At 35.9% G+C, this 20,741-nt stretch overlaps 1 protein-coding gene across 8 annotated transcripts in view; it reads left to right on the forward strand.

The window, feature by feature from the left end:
• BIRC6 (baculoviral IAP repeat containing 6) overlaps positions 1 to 19,824 on the forward strand; it is a 213,632-nt gene extending 193,808 nt beyond the window's left edge. For 7 of the 8 annotated variants that reach the window (XM_024998841.2, XM_024998843.2, XM_024998842.2 and 4 more), the window contains 6 exons: positions 286 to 503; positions 2,311 to 2,472; positions 4,457 to 4,534; positions 12,261 to 12,449; positions 14,737 to 14,871; positions 18,026 to 19,157. In XM_024998841.2, the coding sequence (XP_024854609.1) occupies positions 286 to 503; positions 2,311 to 2,472; positions 4,457 to 4,534; positions 12,261 to 12,449; positions 14,737 to 14,871; positions 18,026 to 18,205 (962 nt within the window). In that variant the 3' untranslated portion in view covers positions 18,206 to 19,157. 8 annotated transcript variants of the gene reach the window in all.
• The last annotated feature ends 917 nt before the right edge of the window (positions 19,825 to 20,741 follow it).

Raw genomic sequence — 20,741 nt, forward strand, 5'->3', positions numbered from 1 at the left:
ACTTAATATAATCTACCTACATGTCCAAACTGCAAATTAAAAATCATTTCTGCCTTTGTCTCCATGATATATTCTATCCATCTAGCAGCATTAACACATATATGTAGGTATTACATAAACACTGATAAGTTTGCCCTTCTTTCACATTGCAGTCTCTCCATTTTGGGTGAAGAAGGGTTAGTGATTTCTTTATTTGTGATTTTTGTTATTATAACAGCTATCCTCCATTCTGGTTCTCTTTTTTTTTTCAGTGTTTTTTTTTTTTTTTCCTTTTTCTTGTTTTAGATACATTTGAGATGGTTTCTGAAGATGAAGATGGGAAGTTGGGCTTTAAAGTAAACTACCACTACATGTCTCAGGTGAAAAATGCAAACGATGCCAACAGTGCTGCCAGAGCCCGCCGCCTTGCACAGGAAGCCGTGACGCTGTCCACCTCACTGCCTCTGTCCTCGTCCTCCAGTGTGTTTGTGCGCTGTGACGAGGAGCGGCTTGACATCATGAAGGTGGAAAAACAACCATTTTCTTACTTCTCTGACTAATCCAGTTACTCAGATATTCATATAAAATACCACTAGAAATAGCATGAAGTTTTAATACATTGAATAAAAATTCTGTTGACTGTTTTGGATATCAATGAAGGAAGTCTTTTTCTAATGTTCAGAGTACGTGAATGAGAGTAGCAAGTACCATTCAAAAACAAAAGATCTAGAAATACCTACCCCAAACAAAGGCTGTATATAGCCTGCCATAGTTTTAGAGCATATTATCAAAGGATTTAATGCTGATCAGTAGAAAAAAAGTCACAGGATTTCTTATAATCCAAAATATTTCTCTCAGGTTTTATACTATCAGTCTTCAGGTTGTTTTTTCCCTAGGTAATGTAATGTAATGTATTTACAGATTCATGTCATCTGTGATGTAAGCAGGGGTAGTACAATAATAAATAAAACGTGCAGCTTTATGTTTTAATACTGTGGTGATCTGGCCTCAGATTCCAAGAGATGCTGCAGCAAGTAACTTTCAAAGCTTTGATCCCTGGGGTGGGAGGAACCTTTCTTTACATCATTTAACTAATGGATTAAATAGTCAGTCTTCCTTAGATACACAGCTGAAACTATTGATCCATTGATTTGAGGAAAGTTTTTTGTTTGCTTGTTTTCTGTTTTGCTCTTTTGGATAATTTTTCAGTAGAAATTTCACAGACCTTGCTTATTGACCACACATTCCCTTGTTACAAACAATAGAGCCAATTATTAGATGATTGCCTAGGGAAGTATTTTATCTCTAAGTGGCCCACATAAATTCAGACTTGTGACTTTGTTATTATACGGCACCTAACATAAAGAATCCCAAGTTGAACCCACAAAACATAAATCTGAGTTTAAACTGATGAGACTGTAGTACCACTTGCCTCCATGCATAGCAGTTCAGGACCCGAGGCTTTGCTGCTTGCGTCTTGTATACTGAATATCTATTGATTCAAATATAATTCATTGAATAATCCTGATAGTCACTGTTGGGGTTTTTGGACTACCAATAACCCTAAGGAAAGGCTTCCCAAGTGGCACAGTGTAAAGAATCTGCCTGCCAATGCAGGAGATGTGGATTCAGTCCCTGGATCGGGCAGATCCCCTGGAGAAGGAAATGGCAGCCCACTCCATATTCTTCCCTGGAAAATTTCCATGGACGGAGGAACCTGGCAGGCTACAGTCCATGGGGTTCAAAGAGTCAGACACGACTGAGCACGCAGTGTGCATACACACATGCACACAGCCCTAAGGGACACACCTGCTCTTCTCTCAGAACCTTTTGGTCATTAGTTGTTACATGAGAATTTTATTTGTGTTACCTATTTGTCTCATTATCCCAGAAGATAATATTTAAAAGTAAGTTATTTCTTAAAACATTAACTTGACAATTTGAAACAGAAAGGTACTCTTATACCTTTGAGATAGTAATGATGTATTAGAGTCTCAAATTGTTGACAGTACTGTAGAGATCATGAAGGAAAGCGCTTAGAAAAAAACGTAACTTAATATTTTAAAAGGTATTTGCTGTTGGGTAAGCTTTCCTGTTGGCAGTTGGGCATTTCTCTTTTAAAAGCCTGTTTTCACCAAAACAAAATCACTTTAATCATAATTTAAAACCGTTTCCTATTCCTGTGTATGTTTTTAACTTTTACTTTATTTTTAGCACATTTTGATTGAGGTGTATATAGGATGTAAGAACATTATTATTTTGCGTTGTTTTTTTCAACAACAGTGTTGAAAAATAGTAACATAGGCTTTTGTATTCGTATGTGCACACTAGGTCCTGATAACTGGTCCTGCGGACACTCCTTATGCAAATGGCTGCTTTGAGTTTGATGTATATTTTCCTCAAGATTATCCCAGTTCACCCCCTCTTGTGAATCTAGAGACGACTGGTGGTCATAGTGTGCGATTCAATCCAAACCTTTATAATGATGGCAAGGTAATGTAATTGAAGTCCTTTGTTTTTAATGCCAAAGTATTGTAACCCAAAGGTTCTTTGTAATTTGAACTGAAATTTTGTTTTACTTACCTTCTTTTCAAAATACATGAGTTTCTTCATGTTTCTGTTCCCTGTAATCAAAAATCAGCCTCAGGATTGAGAGAGGAAGAACCTGACGGCAGAAACACAATGGTGTTACTTACAAACCACTCACAGTTTTCAGGAGTTACTGTGAGGGACTGACTTACTCAGCACAGCCTTGGTCAGTTGAGTGCTGTCTCCACTCAGAAAACAGTAGTGCCAGGCATCTGTCTTTGCCACTCACCTTTCTTTACTTGCTGTATCGTTGGTTCCAGGTACCTTTTCACTAGTGCCTAAAGATACTATCCATGTCTTCTGATACATACCATTAAGTCTGATTTGTGTTAAAATTTTTTATGTTTTCTTATAAATAGAAAAATTGATTCCTATCCCTGCCCCCCAAAAATGCATAATAAAAATATAAATGAGGTATAATAAAAATCATTTCATATGACAATAAACCTTAAAAATGAGATTTAAAAGAACAATCACTTGTCAAAGGAACTTTGATTTGATGAAATTTCGGTAGTAAATTCTATACTGAGTGTATTCAATGTTTCAAAATTACTCAAAGGTCAGAAGAAACTTCTCAACTTCACAAGCAGACAACGTCTTTGCTGCTGTGAGAACAGCAGATGTATGAAGTTGATCCGGTTTATTAGAGATGGCCCAAGTTTTCCCCTGGTTTTGCCTTCCTGTTTTTAAAAGGTGCAGCTTATCTCAGATCTGTGCTTACAAGTTATCATTTTGTATTCACCATATGCTCAAATCACAAAGTTGGGATTCATTTTCTGGTTTTATTATAGTATACTTAACCAGAGGTCGACTTTACTTTGAGAAAGCAAAGAACAAGTCTATTATAACTGAGCAAAGTAGATGAAATAGCAATGTTGACTTTATTCAAGGGAGAGATTGGAACTTAATAAAGTTTAAATGTAAGAATTAGTTAAGAAATTATTAGTACTTCCTTAAGAATTACTAGTATAGGTAACAGGTTAAGGACTTAAGATTCCAGGTGGCGTGATATGTCTGATGGTGCTTTAAATGATAATTCACAAAGCTGTTCATATGCACATCCTTTAAAATTATTAGTGAATTTACTAAATGAATTAATGTATTTTGCATTGTTATTCTCACAGAGCATTGAGAGAATACCAAGGAAATACCAATAAAAGCTGCTTTTTTAAAGACTGCTTTAAATGGGCAAATTTGTTGCCCATTACATAAAATTGTTAGTTTACAAGTACATATAATGTGTCCCAGGTTCTCTTTCTCCTCGAGTAAATGTTGGCCTGTGTTTGGCGGATGCTTTGAGTTCATTCTTGCTCTATGAGTGAACAAGTGACTAGTGTCTTCAAGTTTGTTCTGAGGCACTCTGGGGATCCTCAAGATCATGTCAAGGCATCTGCAGGGTCCTCCCTTTTCCTACTTCATGCTTGTGTGAGACCAGATTTTAGTCATGCATTTCAACCAAAACAATATATTACAACAAATGGAATGTAGAGGCAGATTTAAGTCAATATCTTTTTTATTAAGCTATATCCCATTTCAAAAATTTTAGAGATTTTCTTAAATATAAAATAATACCACTTTTCCTCACCAAGAATTTTGTTGTTGATGATGACGTTTGGAAAAGAGTCTTCATTAAAAACATATGTTGCTTGTATTAATCTATAATAGCTGCTAATTCATTTTTCACTAATGAAGAAATTGTAATGCCACATAAATTTAGATCACATCTGAAGATAAAAATTTGTTTTAACAGACCTAACCTTAGGGTTTTGTTGGGGGACTCAGATACTTGGACATAATAACATTTCAATTTTATTCCTAGTTCTGGGTGTTTACTTTTAAAAAGCACTCCTTTCAACTCTGTTTATAACTTTCCCCCCTTCTTTCTCAGGTTTGTTTAAGCATCTTAAATACATGGCATGGAAGACCAGAAGAGAAGTGGAATCCTCAGACCTCAAGCTTTTTGCAAGTAAACAAATTTCTCTTACAGTTTCACTTAGAAAATAAAGAACCATATATGTTTAAGAACTTTTTTTTTAGTGACCAAGAATAAACAAACCATAAAAAATAAAAATGCAGATTGATAGAAAGTACATATGAAATAGCTTATAGGTAAGCAATTCGTACAATGGAATTATATCTCATTTGGAGTTGAGATTCTTAAGTTAAGACATTAAAAATTTCTTTTTGTCAAAATTCCCTGTTAAAAAAATCCCTGACTTGCCTTAAAGTACACTCAGGTGCAACAGGATCAGATAAGTTAGATTAGCCTCTCCCATCTCCCAGTCAGTCCCTACTGGTTCAAACTCAGGTGAGTAGAATTTAATAACTACTAGTATTATGTAGGAGAAGGCAATGGCACCCCACTCCAGTACTCTTGCCTGGAAAATCCCTTTGACGGAGGAGCCTGGTGGGCTGCAGTCCATGGGGTCGCAAAGAGTCAGACACGACTGAGCGACTTCACTTTCACTTTTCACTTTCATGCATTGGAGAAGGAAATGGAAGCCCACTCCAGTGTTCTTGCCTGGAGAATCCCAGGGATGGGGGAGCCTGGTGGGCTGCCGTCTCTGGGGTCGCACAGAGTCGGACATGACTGAAGCGACTTAGCAGCAGCAGCAGCAGTATTACGTATCTCTCCACCCATGATATGATTCTTTTATAATCTAGTTAATAATGGAACTCATCTGAGATTTAGAAGTACTGTCCAGGAATTCATAAATCTTGAGATTTGCCATTCTTGTTTTGCAGAGCATGTATTTCATAGCCTTGAAATTTTTTAAGTTAACTTTCACAAGCCATTGGACTACATAAAATAAAATGTTCTATATTAAAACTATCCGATCAAATCTTTTTTGGCCAGTGCTTCATCTTAATAGTTCAGAATTCCCACAAAAAGACAGACATATTAATGATAGGAATTAACTGTGTTGCTTGGTCCTTAAGGTAACAGAAACAAACTGCTGTTGCTACATAATGAACTACACATTTACAGTTTAGTGTTTATTTTTAGAAAGACAACCATAAATTATCCCCAGGTAAGCTTATTAAAGTTGACCTACCTTGAAAGGATTCTTTTCCTAATTCTTATTTTGTATTCAGTGAAAGAGATAGGAAAGATCATTCTCTAGGATGTGACTCTTTTAGATGTTCTGAAAAGACCTTGCAGCGTTCCCATGAATTAAAGAAATGGCACTGTAATATAAGCTTTTTTCCTTTTGCTAATTCGGAGATCCAAGAAAAAGAGATTACATGATTCATTCAAAGTAACTAAAGTTAATAAAATATTTCTCCAGGTACCTGCTTCTTCATTTTAGAAGTGATTATGTAGGGGGAGGTATAAATTAGGAGTTTGGGATTAGCAGCTACAAACTACTATATATAAAATAGCTAAGCACCAGGCTCCCACTGTACAGTGCAGGGATCTGTATTCATTATCTTGTAGTAACCTGTAATGGGAAAGAATATGAAAGTGAATATATATATATTCACTTTTGCTGTATACCAGAAACTAACACAACATAGTAAATCAACAGAACTTCAGTTAAAAAAGATAAAAAGTAATATGTTCAAAAACTTTAAAATAATTTCCTACATGTATGTTACTCTTGTCAACAGAAGCTGTTTTTATGACGAATTTACTCTGAAAGGAAACTAAGACATAGCCTGTTTTTCATGAAGTAAATTAGACTTATACCTGAGAATTGGAATCAATTTTTTGTTGAGTTTATGTACTTTCAAAAAGTAAATTTACAATTAATCTTCAGGGTTTTTTAGTCTAAAATTGTATTTGCTGGGACTTCCCTGGCAGTCCAGAGGTTAACATTATAGTTGCAGTGCTGGTAGCACAGGTTCCATCCCTGGCTGGGGGACTACAGTCACACAGGCCATGGGACATGGCCTAAAAGAAAAGAAAAAAATTGTATTTCCTTTTAACTTTTTTATTGCCTGTATGTCAAGTATATACCAAAAGTCCTGGGAGATAACGAAGCTTACTTGGAAGCATTTAAATTTTACAACTTTGGAAACTTGCTACCCTCACATAAGTTAGTATCTCTTCTGTGTTTTCCCTTTAGGGCTTTTTGTCATATACATAGTTCACATGGTTATAATTAACATAGTAGATAATTATTTGTGTACCTCTGTGTTCACTTAACATTAGAGCATATCCATCTTTCTAGCTTATATTTTTATAATTTCTAATTGCTGTGTAATAATCTTTTGCGCTCTTATATAATGGAACTATTTCTCCATTTTTTACTAACTTTCACTTTCATTATTTCCATTTAATGGATAATACCATTATTATATCACTTTCCCTATACTTTAGATGGCTTACTAAATATTGATTTCCAGATCTGTGACAAAATTGACTTGAGCAAGAGCAAGAGAGGCTATACATTTTTTGTGACAAGAGTGGATAGCCTTGTCTTCTCCAGACCTTAGGGCAACTTTCAGTCTTTGCCCATTGAGTGTGATCATAGCTGTGGGTTTTTCATAAATTTCCTTCATCATGTTGAGGACATTCCCTTCTACTCCTATTGCCTTGAGTATTTTTATCATGAACAGATGCTGGATTTTGTCAAATGCTTCTTTTGTATCTTTTGAAATGATTTTGTTATTTTTATTTTTTATTCTATTAAATGATGTATTTTTTTTTTCTTTTTAATGAATCAATCTTGCTTTCCTGGGATAAAGCTTAGTTAGTTGGTCATCATGTGTGATTCTTTTTGTAAGTTCAGTTCAGTTCAGTTGCTCAGTTGTGTCCAACTCTGCGACCCTATGAACCGCAGCACGCCAGGCCTCCCTGTCCATCACCAACTCCCGGAGTCTACCCAAACCCATGTCCATTGAGTCGGTGTTGCCATCCAACCATCTCAGCCTCTGTTGTCCCCTTCTCCTCCTGCCCTCAATCTTTCCCAGCATCAGCGTCTTTTCCAAGGAGTCAGCTCTCCACATCAGGTGGACAAAGTATTGGAGTTTCAGCTTCAACATCAGTCCTTCCAATGAAACACCCAGGACTGATCTCCTTTAGGATGGACTGGTTGGATCTCCTTGCAGTCCAAGGGACTCTCAAGAGTCTTCTCCAACACCACAGTTCAAAAACATCAATTCTTTGGTGCTCAGCTTTCTTTATAGTCCAACTCTCACATCCATACATGACCACCAGAAAAACCACAGCCTTGACTAGACGGATCTTTGTTGACAAAGTAATGTCTCTGCTTTTGAATATGCTGTCTAGGTTGGTCATAACTTTCCTTCCAAGGAGCAAGCGTCTTTTAATTTTGTATGTAATTGGATTCGATTCACTAGTTTTTTTTCCTTTTCTGTCTGTGTCAGGCAGCTTGTGGGATCTTAGATCCCCTACCAGGTATTGAACCTCAACCCAGGCATTGAAGGCGCAGGTCCTAAGCACTGAACTGCCAGGGAAAGTCCCAGTTTGCTAGCATTTTGCTTGAGGTTTTTTGTACCCATATTTCTAAGAAACATTGGTTTGTAGGGTTTTTGTGTGTGTGTGATACTGCTTTATAAACTAGAAATAAATGCTTCTAGGCAGAAATGCCTTGCCCCTTGTTCTCTGTTAGAAACTTTCTTCAGAAGCAGACTACAGAGCCTAAGGAAAAAGTAATTTCTTTTTATTTAGATTTTGGGACCCACAATTACTGTTTTACTCTTTTGTTTGTACCCATAAGTTAAAAGTACTTTTGCCAGATTAAAAATCATCCACAAAAACTTCTGAAGGTTATATGCAATTTAAAAGATTTCCAAAATATTTGGAACAGTGACAAACAGTATTAGAATTGCATAGTTTCTTTGTAATGAGAATCTTAAAAGAATATTTATTTGTGTAAAAATATAAAATTTTGTAGTGTTATGTCATAGGTCTCATATCCAGCAGTAACCTGGTAATAGTCTTGATTATTTGCATAATTTAAGGTCAAAAGTCATATCATTCATTAGAACTATCATCAAGAATTACTGCATTTTGTCAATAACACCAAATTTTACATTTGCTTATGTGATTGGTTTTTAATGTTGCTATAATATATCTAAAATGTATATTAATGTCTTATAAATAATTTGTTACAGTTGGATGTTAATAAAGATGTCGTGCAAGAGTAAACATACTTAATGTCACATAATCAACCATTCATAAACCTTTGTATAATATGATAATGTATAAATCCTAACATTTTTCTTAAAATTGAAAGTTCTGGAAATCACCCGTTGATTATAGTCCTACCCAGTAGCAGCATAATTTTCCATAGAGGAGGGTACTTGCTATTCTGAAAACCTAAAGCATTTTAACTAAGACTTGTTTCTTTCCATTATCCTACATATGTTATTTCGTATACTATAGTTTCTTGTTACAGATTAATATTTTGGATTGTATAGTCTGTACTTTGCTGTGTTTGAAATATCTATAATAATTTTTTTTAATGTAACAGACTAAGTCAAAGAATTAAATCTTCTGACATGATATAATTGGAAAATAAAGGCATTGATAGAAGACAAGATTGCTGACTGGTTGATGGCCTAATAGCAGATGTTACAGCAAGGTTAAAATTTTTGGTTGACACAGTTAATGAAAGGAAGCACTTATATGATTCTTGATTTAGTCAGCCTCTGAATAAGTTATAATGCAATTTTGTGGATACTAACATAAAGCTAAAGAGGAGAGGGACAGTAAATTCAGCCTATGAATAAAAGTTTTTTTTTTTTTAACTCTTCATGAAAATATCAGAGGACTGACTAAAAATCAGTGAACTTACACTATGGAATGAAAATATATTGTTTATTATTACATTAACTTTAGTATAATTTATGTACATAATATGGTATCTAGTAGATGTTTTTCTGCTAATTAATGACTCATTCTGAGAAAGCACTTTACCAGATATAGCTATGATGAATATTGGGATTTTTGGGGTTTGTTTACTTCTTGGTTTAATCCAGGAAGCTCTTAAGTTTTGTTGATCAAAATGGAGCTCATGCTGACTCCTGTTTGCATACCCATACGTTAAAATATGGGTAAAACTAAGTTTTTCTTAGTTTCAGAAAACTAAGATTATGGCATCTGGTCCCATCACTTCATGGCAAATAAATGAGGAAATAGTGTCAGACTTTATTTTTTTGGGCTCCAAAATCACTGCAGATGCTGATTGCAGACATGAAATTAAAAGACGCTTACTCCTTAGAAGGAAAGTTATGACCAACCTAGATAGCATATTCAAAAGCAGAGACATTACTTTGCCAACAAAGGTCCATCTAGTCAAGGCTATGGTTTTCCCAGTAGTCATGTATGGATGTGAGAGTTGGACTGTGAAGAAAGCTGAGCGCCGAAGAATTGATGCTTTTGAACTGTGGTGTTGGAGAAGACTCTTGAGAGTCCCTTGGACTGCAAGGAGATCCAACCAGTCCATTCTGAAGGAGATCAGCCCTGGGTGTTCTTTGGAAGGACTGATGCTAAAGCTGAAACTCCAGTACTTTGGCCACCTCATGTGAAGAATTGACTCATTGGAAAAGACTCTGATGCTGGGAGGGATTGGGGGCAGGAGGAGAAGGGGACGACAGAGGATGAGATGGCTGGATGGCATCACGGACTCGATGGACGTGAGTCTGAGTGAACTCTGGGAGTTGGTGATGGACAGGGAGGCCTGGCGTGCTGCAATTCATGGGGTCGCAAAGAGTCGGACACGACTGAGCGACTGAACTGAACTTAAGTTAAAATATATTGTTTTTAGAGTAAGAGTGATTTTGTTTTCTGTTTTGCTGTCTTCTGGATGCATGGTGTCATTTTTACTCCAGGAAAGAATAGCTATTGTATATTAATTACACTTACTTATGAGTCCTACTGTTTTACACCCCTCGATACCTTATTTAGTTCTCACAGTTGTAGGTATGGTTTCTATTTTACAAAATAAGGATTCTGAGGGGATGAAGTTATTCTGCCTGTCTTGGTCTCTCTCACTTCATAACATACTGTTTCTCAGAGTTAGAGAAATCATTAATTTCAAATATTGAAAATCAAACCCTTAAAAAAGAGAAATTCTTCTTCTCAAGCATTTATTTACTGTTTTTTCATGGGAGTGCTTTTTGGGCTACAGTAAAGTGTGCTGTGAAATAAAATGAGTAAATCTGTGAGATAATTTAAGACTCCAGAAATTCCATAAAACGAATATTTTGACTCCTAAATAGCTTGGTTCACTGAAGAAAAATGAAGCAGCATTTATGTAATCTCCTAAAAGGTATATGTTAAAAAACATGAATAGAAGATGCCCATTAAAAGTAGATAATGTCACCCGGTGATAAAAGACCACATGTTATCAATTACTCTTTGAATTTAATTCCAGAAATATTGATCTCTGCTATTGTGTTATAAAATGCAAATGTTATAATTCAGTTTTTTAGCAGAAAATGTTATACCCAAATTTATATCTCTAGTTTTCTTTGTTCTATACACAAAACATCTATTTTTTTCCTTTATATAGTTTAGCTGTTTTAAAAAACCAAATGTGGTATGAATCTGAAGTAGTTTATAAATTGTTTGAATCTCCAGCTCCCTGAGTTTATAAAACCATATTTTGCCTCAAAGAATGTGAGGTTAAGTAAGTAACTGAATCCTATGTTACAAAATTTCTTCTCTGCTTTTGTAGAAAATAAGGATATACCCTACTTATATAAGAGGAGGGTTATTTAAAAGGGAAGAGGAAAGGAAATAATAAATATTCCCTGGAAGATTATTTCAGAAGTATCAGATTTGAGTTGAGGGGAAGTATATAGCCAAGGGAAATCACTTTCCTTCAGTATTATATTTAGTTTCAGTAAGTTTAAAAATTATGAGATCTTTGCCTCGAAATTAATACACGTTAAATTTTTTTCTCTAGTTGACCTTGACCTCAATAACGTGGTTACCTCAGTTCATATTTCACCTTATTTATTCATAGGTCATATATTTCCGGTTCAAGTTTCCAATTTTTAACAGTTTTTAAGAATATCTATCCCTTTTCTAAGGTGCATATCCTTGACTTCGCTTAATCATCTTTCCTAATGAAAATGTTAATCCTTTTTAATTTATGAAGTGGGCAGATTGTAGCTAATATTTTCCTGCCTTCAAAGATTTCATATTAGCTAGTTATATATTAGCAAGGAGTATTGTATTAATAATAATGACCTCTAAGTATTGATTATATCTAGAAAAACAAACCTGGTGTATAAGTAGGGAATCAGAGGTGGTCTTAGAACCATATCATCTTGCCAGTGAAGGGTCTAGTAAGAAGATTTTTGTGATAACTGTGAAAGTCAATTTTCCTTGGAATTGAAATAGAGACTGCCTCATGTAGTTTTCCTTACGAGTGAGTATTGTTACGAGTACATTGTTAGTGTTATGCTCTTTAAGGACAATTTGAGCAAAATGATGTCTAAATTGATATGAGATGTTTATAAGCAAGTGTTTTTTCAGGAGTTTTAGGAAGGATTCAAGAATGTAAAACATATGATATATAAAAATTATATAAGATTCTGTTGTACCTTTGCTTTAATGAAGTATTTCGGTGTCAGTTATTAACGTCGACTTCATGGTAATAAAATTATGTGGAAGCATTTACTCAAAGGGACTCCAGTTGATGAAGGAAGGTATTAGTTCACCGGCAGTAAAATGTCCTGTCGTAACTGGTTTTTGTTTCTTTGTTTGTCAGGTGTTGGTGTCTGTTCAGTCCCTTATATTAGTAGCGGAGCCTTATTTTAATGAACCAGGATATGAACGGTCTAGAGGCACTCCCAGTGGCACACAGAGTTCTCGGGAATATGACGGAAACATTCGACAAGCAACGGTTAAGTGGGCAATGCTAGAACAAATCAGAAACCCTTCACCATGTTTTAAAGAAGTATGTTTAATAAAATTAATGAAATACTTTTTTAAAGACACTATATAATATAGTTTATTAGTATCATGCTTGCGTTTATACTTAGTGTATCTGTGCTGTATTTACTATTGTCTTTAATCATTAAAAATCAGTAGTAGTATAGTACAGATGGATTTTTTAAACCATTACTTCCTAAAAGACATCTGACTATGTTTTTGGACAGTTAGAGGTTAAGATATTTTTCTTGGAAAAGGAGATGGCAACCCATTCCTGTATTCTTGCCTGGGAAATCCCATGGGCAGAGAAGCCTGGTGGGCTACAGTCCATGGGGCGGCAAACAGTTGAACATGACTTAGCAGCTGACCAGCAGCGGCGGCGAGATAACTTTTCTAGTTATCTTGCAGATAGAAACTTTGCCCTTATACTAATATCTGTGAGTCAACATTGTAGAAAAAGATAATTTATTTTCTTTAGGAAAAAGTTGGATTACTTTCTGAAACCTGTCTTGATGCTGTGACATGCTTTTATTCTACCACATCCTGAAGTGTGGCTCTTTTCCTGGGCTTAGTCATCTCTCTTTAGTCTGCCTAAAATATGATTATATTTTTCACGTGTCATATCAGATTACTTTATCATATCTTAACACTATAACTCTGTCATGAAACATTTTTGTTCTTAGATTGTACTAGAAACCACAATACTTTAGAGGAAAAATTGGCATATTTACCTGACAGAAAATTGATCTTTAATATCTTCAAAGATATTTAAAATTTTTAAAGATCCTGTAATATTTTTAAATTGATCGTTAATTTTGTTAAGCAAATATTGTGTTATTACTATGTAGCTATATATACGAAGTTAACAAGTGGCATCATTGAATCTATTGAAGGAGTGTAAAAAATGTTTCTCCTTCTATTGTTACTAAATGAATTTGCACTTTGACAAAGTTGCGTATTTTATTTTTGTAAAGGCTTGTATTCAAGGCTGTGGATAATTATTACTTTTCCTAATATTACAGGAAATACAAACATGCATTTCTTTATACTCGTAAGCATAGTGTTCTGTCCCTTTTCAAACTTGGGTTACTTATATTAAGCAACTCATTTTGCAGCCAACATCTATTGCACTAAGGTACTCTGAACCCGAGGAAAAACAAAACTCAGTTCCTGCCCATGAGAAACTTAATGTTCCTCCTGTTTGTATCATCAACTAATTTCTCAGTGTCCTTAAGACTCAAATAATGTATCCAGATATATAAACCACTTGACAAGTCTACCAGAGTATATAATAACCACCTCAAACCTAAACACTGTAAAACTGCACTTTGATTCTTCCTTTCGTCTTTCAGTAAAAGCACCATTTAAACCCCAGACCGTAGCCACTTGTGGCTTCATTCTTTTACTCACATACTACATTCAGTCTATCCATTGAATCTTGTTCTGTGCTTATCGTGGCTCTTCATGTTAGGTTGTTTCTTACTCATTTTGTATCCTTGTTTGCATCAAACTCAATAACTTATTGGTGTTTTACATCCATTCCCAGGCTTTCCTAATGACTTTTCTGTTGTAGGTGTTGTCTTTTCTTTAGGGGAGACAAGCTCATTGGGCAGTGTAGTAAGTAGCTCACCCACAATACAGAATAATAATTCCCAAATGACCTATTTTCTAGTTTAAATTTGTCAAAAACAGACTTACTACGTACACAGAAATTTTGCTCAGTTTTCCAAAAAGAGAAGTTTAAAAAAGTGAAATGTAAAGTATATTTATCACATGGAGATAAGCTTCATAAAATAAAATCTTGTTCATAAGTTAACCAGAAGACAAAATTAATAGTGCGTATTTTAGGGCTAGGTTCTGATTTTTATGCAAATACCAGTGATTTAGAATCTCTTTACCCATCCAGATGTTGTTTGAGTTCTCTTTGAAAGATAGAAATTGACAGTTTTTCTGTTTTCAGTACTTTTTCTCCTAGTTATTCATTTATTTACATTTACTTCTGATTCTGTTGTGTTCTAGATATCTTAACGTTCTCTGGATAAGATTAACTAATGAAATGTCTGAGTGGGATAGGACATTATTTTTTGCTCTAGAACCTGGCTGTTTCAACACATGTCATCTGATGCCATAATCCTGATTCTTCCACGTTATCAATAATAATGTACAGTTCACCACACTGAGTTCTCTGGAGACCAAAAAAAAAAAAAAAATTGCCATATCTTTTAAATTTTATTTCTTTGTAATGCCACATATGTTGTCTTTTAAATTCTGACTTGATCACCTTTTGTCCTCTGGCGTGGTTTACTCTTAAGGTTATACATAAACACTTTTACTTGAAAAGAGTGGAGATCATGGCCCAGTGTGAGGAGTGGATTGCTGACATCCAGCAGTACAGCAGTGACAAGCGGGTTGGCAGGACCATGTCTCACCATGCAGCAGCTCTCAAGGTGAGTAACCCTCCCTCACAGAAGCCTTGCTGGTGGCTTTAAAAGAAGAGGTATATGTTCCCTGACAGAACTATGACCACTAGCAAGAAACAGTAAATGTATTAAGTTCAGAGGCTCCCCAAAAGTCTACAGAAAAGATGCATTCCTTTTGACAATGAATTGACAGTTCCTAAAATTAAAAGTGAGTATAGGAAGTGAGCCAGCAGAGCCCCATAGAGTTGTATGAAGATGATGGGGAGACGCTGTGCACTGTGTTCCTCTAGGCCTCTTCCTTTGCAGGATTTTGTTACTTGGAGTAGTGAGGGAGATTGTAGAGCCCCTGACAGCTGATGGGTGTGGTAGTTAGTGTCTGTGATACAAACCTGTTTGCGGGGAAGCGAGCTGTTGATTTCAACTTGGAGTGTTCACAGAATGGAAATGTAGAACGTGATGGTTTGGGAGTGAGTGGATTTTTTTTTTTTGATGTGGGAATCATAGCTTCAACAGCCACTCTTTCTTCCCTGCCTTGGGATACCTGCTCGCCTCTGTTCCTTTTATCCTCCATTGATAACGGTTATCTCTACTGGCTCCTTTCCTTCTAACTTTAAAAGTATCTTCACTTAAAATGATTAGATGATGATGATGATAAGGGATTATTAGTTTTTTATTGGTGAATTTTTTAAATATTCCTGTTTTTTCAGGTTACACACAGAAATATTTATGAATGTAAAACCATGTGATATCTGAGGCTTGCTTCAAAATAAAATGAGAAAAGTGGTGGGAATATAGATGAAGGAAGACTAGCCATGAGTTGATAAGTGTTGAAGTAGACTCATGGAAGTTCTTTTTTATATTCTGCCTACTTCTGTGTATATTTGAGATTTTCCATTTTATATAAAACCTTTAAAAAGAAAACTGTTTCTTAACATCTGCATCTTCCTAAGATAGTTTTCTCTTGCCCCATTTATAAAAATGTTTTTGCCTTTTTACTACCAAACTAGAGCTGTTAATACTTTTGCCTCTGTTTTTAAATGACCCTCTCGCTAAAGAGCGTTTTGCAGTTGAATTTCCGTTCTGTGAAAGTTATCAACTCTGTGGTTGTCAAAGCCAGTGACCCTGGCTTCCTGTCTACAGCCCTCATCCCCGCTTCAGGCTTTTACAGATGTTGCTTTTCACCTGCTGTGCTGGCTCACTTCCATTCAGTTTTCATCTTAAATTTCGCTTCATGGAACCTGCCTTGACTTTTAAATTGGATGATTTCAGTATAATCTCTTGTAACACCATACCTACCTATTAAAAACACTCATAACACTGATCTAGTGTTTGTGTTTCCCCCTGTACTTTTCATCTGTGGACGGTCTTTCCACTTGTTTTTTCTAGTGCAAACTTTTAAAAGTTGTCTGCTCTTAGCTTTCTCAAAGTTATATTACTGGCATATTACTTGGATATCCTGTCTTTCTGACTTTCTGTATTTACTTAATTTTAAACACTTTCCTCTGTCTTAAAATCCTCAGATTACATTTATATTCCCCTTCATCTAGTACACCTATCTGTTCAGTGCTGGGTCCTGTCAGTGCTGCCTTCATACAGAAATTTCTCTCCCCATTTTTCTGTTCAGTGCTCAGAGCTCAGTCTTCCTCTCCTTCATTCCCACCCTTACAGTTTTTTCTGTAGCACATAACCAGATCGATATCTTCCCAAGTGTGTTTAGATATGTCTTTCCCTGACACAAAAACTCAATGGCTAAATTCCAGCCAAAGCAACTTTGGCTTTGTTGCTTCAGTTGGTATCTTGCTTTTATCTCAGATTCTCATTGTCTTTTGTTTCTGTGTCATCCTGATTTAAAAGTCTCTATCTCTGAATCAGCCTACATTTTCATCATCTGAGATATACTTTTGCTGCTGAATGCTAATTGAGAAAAGTATGCAGCTGTTCTGTTTAATTTCACAATAAAGGCATAGTATTCCCACCTTAACTGGGCCTCAGTTGTCAATAATAATAATAATAATTGTCAATTTTGTTTTTTATTCTTTAGTTAATGTTTTCTCCTATTGTTCACGGTAGAAGGGAAATTGGGGCTAGAAAAATTTTAAGTTGCCAGTATGTAAATATATTTTGAAGCCTTACAAATGGCTACAAATGTACAGTTGTTTTATCTTGCTTATTTATGTAAACTTCCAGCCAAAATGTAGGCTCTTTTAAGTCAGAGATCATGTAATTGGTCCTCTGTATCCACAGGGGTTAGTTCCAAGATCCCCTGCAAATACCAAGATCCACAAATGCTCAAGTCCCTTAGAGAAAATGGCATTGTATAGTCGGTCTCTATCCAGCTGTATCTTCCTTATTTTACTCCTTGCTTTTTACATTATTACTGCTGAACACAGTGCCTTGTTCTAGGAATGCTGGTTAATTTTCAGCATCAGCTATTGACATGCCTAATTTTCAAAGTCCTTAGTGTGAGATTTGAGATCCTTTGTCTCTCACTAGAAAGTTATAAATTAAAGCTTAATGTTTGTAAACAACCAACCACTCTCTATTAACATCTCTATATCCTTCCATAAATGGCAGTATAGGTAATACAAAGTTAGGTACTCTCTCTAGATCTTCTTTTTTCATTTGTTTACATTTTCAAAAATTCTGATGATGAAATTATTTCTAAGGTGTATTCCAAGCATGACATGAGATAATGAGTATGAAACATTTCAAGTGTTCTGTATAAGGCCTAGTACCTGAGAAATGCTGTTTTCATTCTTTAAAATAGCAGTGGGTTTATTTTAATTTATGGACTGCTTGTCTCAAAAATATTTAAGGCAGAGGCAGCATGTATCACAAGTCAAGATATTCTCTTTAACTTGAAACTATATATTGCAAATGACTGGTGTCCTCTAAGCCATTAATAATGCAGTTTCTGTTACAGAGGTCGGGGCATTGGTAGAGTCTGTGGTCATGCTACTCAGGTACTTAGGGCTTATCAGCAACATCAGATATTTTGAGATAGAGATTTGTGCCAGTTTTGTTCACTTGCCTGTTAGAGTAGCTAGCTTAAGGAAGATCCACAATAAATATTGGTAGACCCAATTCTTTGGATTAGTTTTAAACTCATTGCCTCCCTTCAGTGATGTTGTGCTAGTCCTAGTATTTGGAATTCTAACATCACTCCTTCTCCCCTGCACAGCGTCACACTGCTCAGCTCCGAGAAGAGCTGCTCAAACTTCCCTGTCCTGAAGGCTTGGACCCTGACGCCGATGATTCCTCGGAGATGTGCAGTGCCACAGCTGGTGCTGAGGAGACTCTAATGCATGATCAGGTCAAACCTAGCAGCAGTAAAGAACTCCCCAGTGACTTCAAATTATGAGCTGCGTTGACGTGGACATCATAGACACAAAGGCTTTGAAGCACAAGCCAAATATGTCAATATTTGTATGTAAGAAACTAATTATGTAATAGGTAATGAAACTGAAACTATACTACACCCTTAAGGAGATCCAGTTTAATTCAAGGTGATCTTTTATTTACCTGTACAAGAGTGTAAACTTTTGTGTGCTTTTATTTTTCAATTGTGAGAACCACTGATTGGTATGTTCAACAAATTTGTGTATACAAAGAAATGGAGAAATCACTGATTATATAAGGGAAACTACCTTAGGAAAGAATGTTTACTGAATGTTTGTTTTCTTTTTTTTACTGTAGAGTGAAGGGTTGTTAACAAAGAATATATATTGGTCATTCTTACAACTACTATTTAAAGTCAGCAACTTTTCACTGAATTTGATAGATTTTATGTTTGACCATATCTTCATGCTCATATTTGATTTCTGAAGACCTCCTCCATACACTTCAATAAAAGTTAAATGGACATACTCCCTCTTTTTTGATTTACTGGTACATTTTTTAAATGATAAATCTGCCATAAAATGCATTATAGCTGAAGACTTGCACTTGTATGGATGAATTTATTACATTCAACGTATTTAATTTTATGCTTTCTAAAATTCTAAGATGCAGAAAAATAAATGAACCATGATTTTATTCTATGCCAATATTTGGGCCTGTGAATGTATCTGTTATTTGAATTTAAGTCTATGAAAAAGAATGGTCAATTTGAAAAGTCACTCTAAACTGAATTTTCCTTAAAGGGCTCCTGTCTTCCTGGACTGTCTGGTTTTATTACTAACGTCACATGTATGTATTAAACACTGAGGCTCTGTAGAGCAGAGAGGATGGACCTCTCTGGTGCTGTACTTGCCATATAGGCTCATTTTCATGCAAATTCTTCCTAGAGCCAAATAAATAAAGACTTAGGTGTATTAGTATGTCTTGTTTCTAAAACAGTTTGCCATGGTGTGAAATGCTGTTTCTACAAGGAATTGGACACTTTCAAGAACTACTCATGGGAAAGGAAAGGATATATATATATATGTTTTAGACCAGTCATCACAAAGGAAAACCTAAAATGATTCTTGACAGTGTCTATACAAAATAAACTGGCCTGTGAAAACCCTGAATCTGGAGCTGACCAGGAGGAGAAGCTGTATCCTGAACAGTGAGTTCATCTGTGAAGGAACAGGAAAAGTAGGGATCGTGATACTCTCGCAACAAGCTCTAGAGCTCCGTAAAGTGAACGAAGTGTGTGACCAGGAAATCAGAATTTCCAAAAATACCTAACTTTAGGTCTAGTGAGTTACACCAAGCATGACAGAATCGAGTTAGTTTATGAGAAAGAAGAGTCATCAAGTTAGTTTACGAGAAAGAAGAGTCATTTAAATGTTACCTGCAGACATGCTAGCTTATATCTCAGAATAAAGTTATCAGCGACAAGTGATAAAAGGACAGTCATCAGTCCTCTACGGTTTTTTTTTTTTTTGGTCTGTACGGTCCTGTCAGGGATAGACAATAAAAGCTTCTATCCAAGTATTTGTTTACCTCCAATTTTGGAGTTTATTTTTGATCATTAAAGTAAGTAAATAAATGAAAGTTGCTCAGTTGTGTCCGACTCTTTGCAGCCCCATGGATTATAGCCTACCAAGCTCCTCTCCATGGAATTCTCCAGGCAAGAATACTGGAGCGGGTAGCCATTCCCTTCTCCAGGGGATCTTCCCAACCCAGGGATTGAACCCACGTCTCCCACATCACGGGTGAATTCTTTACCAGCTGAGCCACAAGGAAAGCCCAATCAAGTAGGGTCATTTTCCCCATTTCACTCCATTAGTCCTCAGAAAGCTTTATAAAAGCAAACAGTGTCAGTACTATAAGTTCCGATTCATGTTTTTGTAAAAACCAAGGCCTAACATCTGAATTTGAGACTTTAGTCTATTTTGGTTCCATCTGGAGTCTAGACTTTCTGCCAACAAACGTTGGAGCATTCACTTTGTAGGTTCCTGCACTTGAGGATTAAATGACAAACGTGAAAACCATGTCAATGAAGAATGGTAAGTTCTCTGATACTCTTATTGACAGGATACTATTAGGAGCGCAGAGGAGGGACACTTAACCTCAGACAAAATGTTAATGATTTGATCATGAGTGCTTCCTGAAAAAGATACCCTAAGTCTTAAAGAATGAGGATAAATAAGTTAGCCAGGCATAAGTTATTCCAGACGCAAGGGAGCAAAAGGAGATGTTGAGTTAATGGCAGCATGTTCGATGCTATTGGATTTTAAGAGGCAAAGTTGGGATTGTTAAATGGATGGTCTTGGGCTGTGGTGTGGGGAAGCTAGGAGGGATTGGGTCACAGAAGAACTTGTTTGTCCTGTTTAGGAGCTTTGACATCCCATTGGTGATGGAGGGCTGTCCGGTAACCTTAATTAGAGGAGCAGCCGGGTCGGATCATGTTTCAAGAAGATCATTCTGCCAGCTCTTGGGTGGCAGGGAAGTCAGTTGAGAGCCCACAG

The sequence above is a fragment of the Bos taurus genome, chromosome 11 (genome assembly GCF_002263795.3).
Source record: "Bos taurus isolate L1 Dominette 01449 registration number 42190680 breed Hereford chromosome 11, ARS-UCD2.0, whole genome shotgun sequence".
NCBI classification, from domain to species: Eukaryota; Metazoa; Chordata; class Mammalia; order Artiodactyla; family Bovidae; genus Bos; species Bos taurus.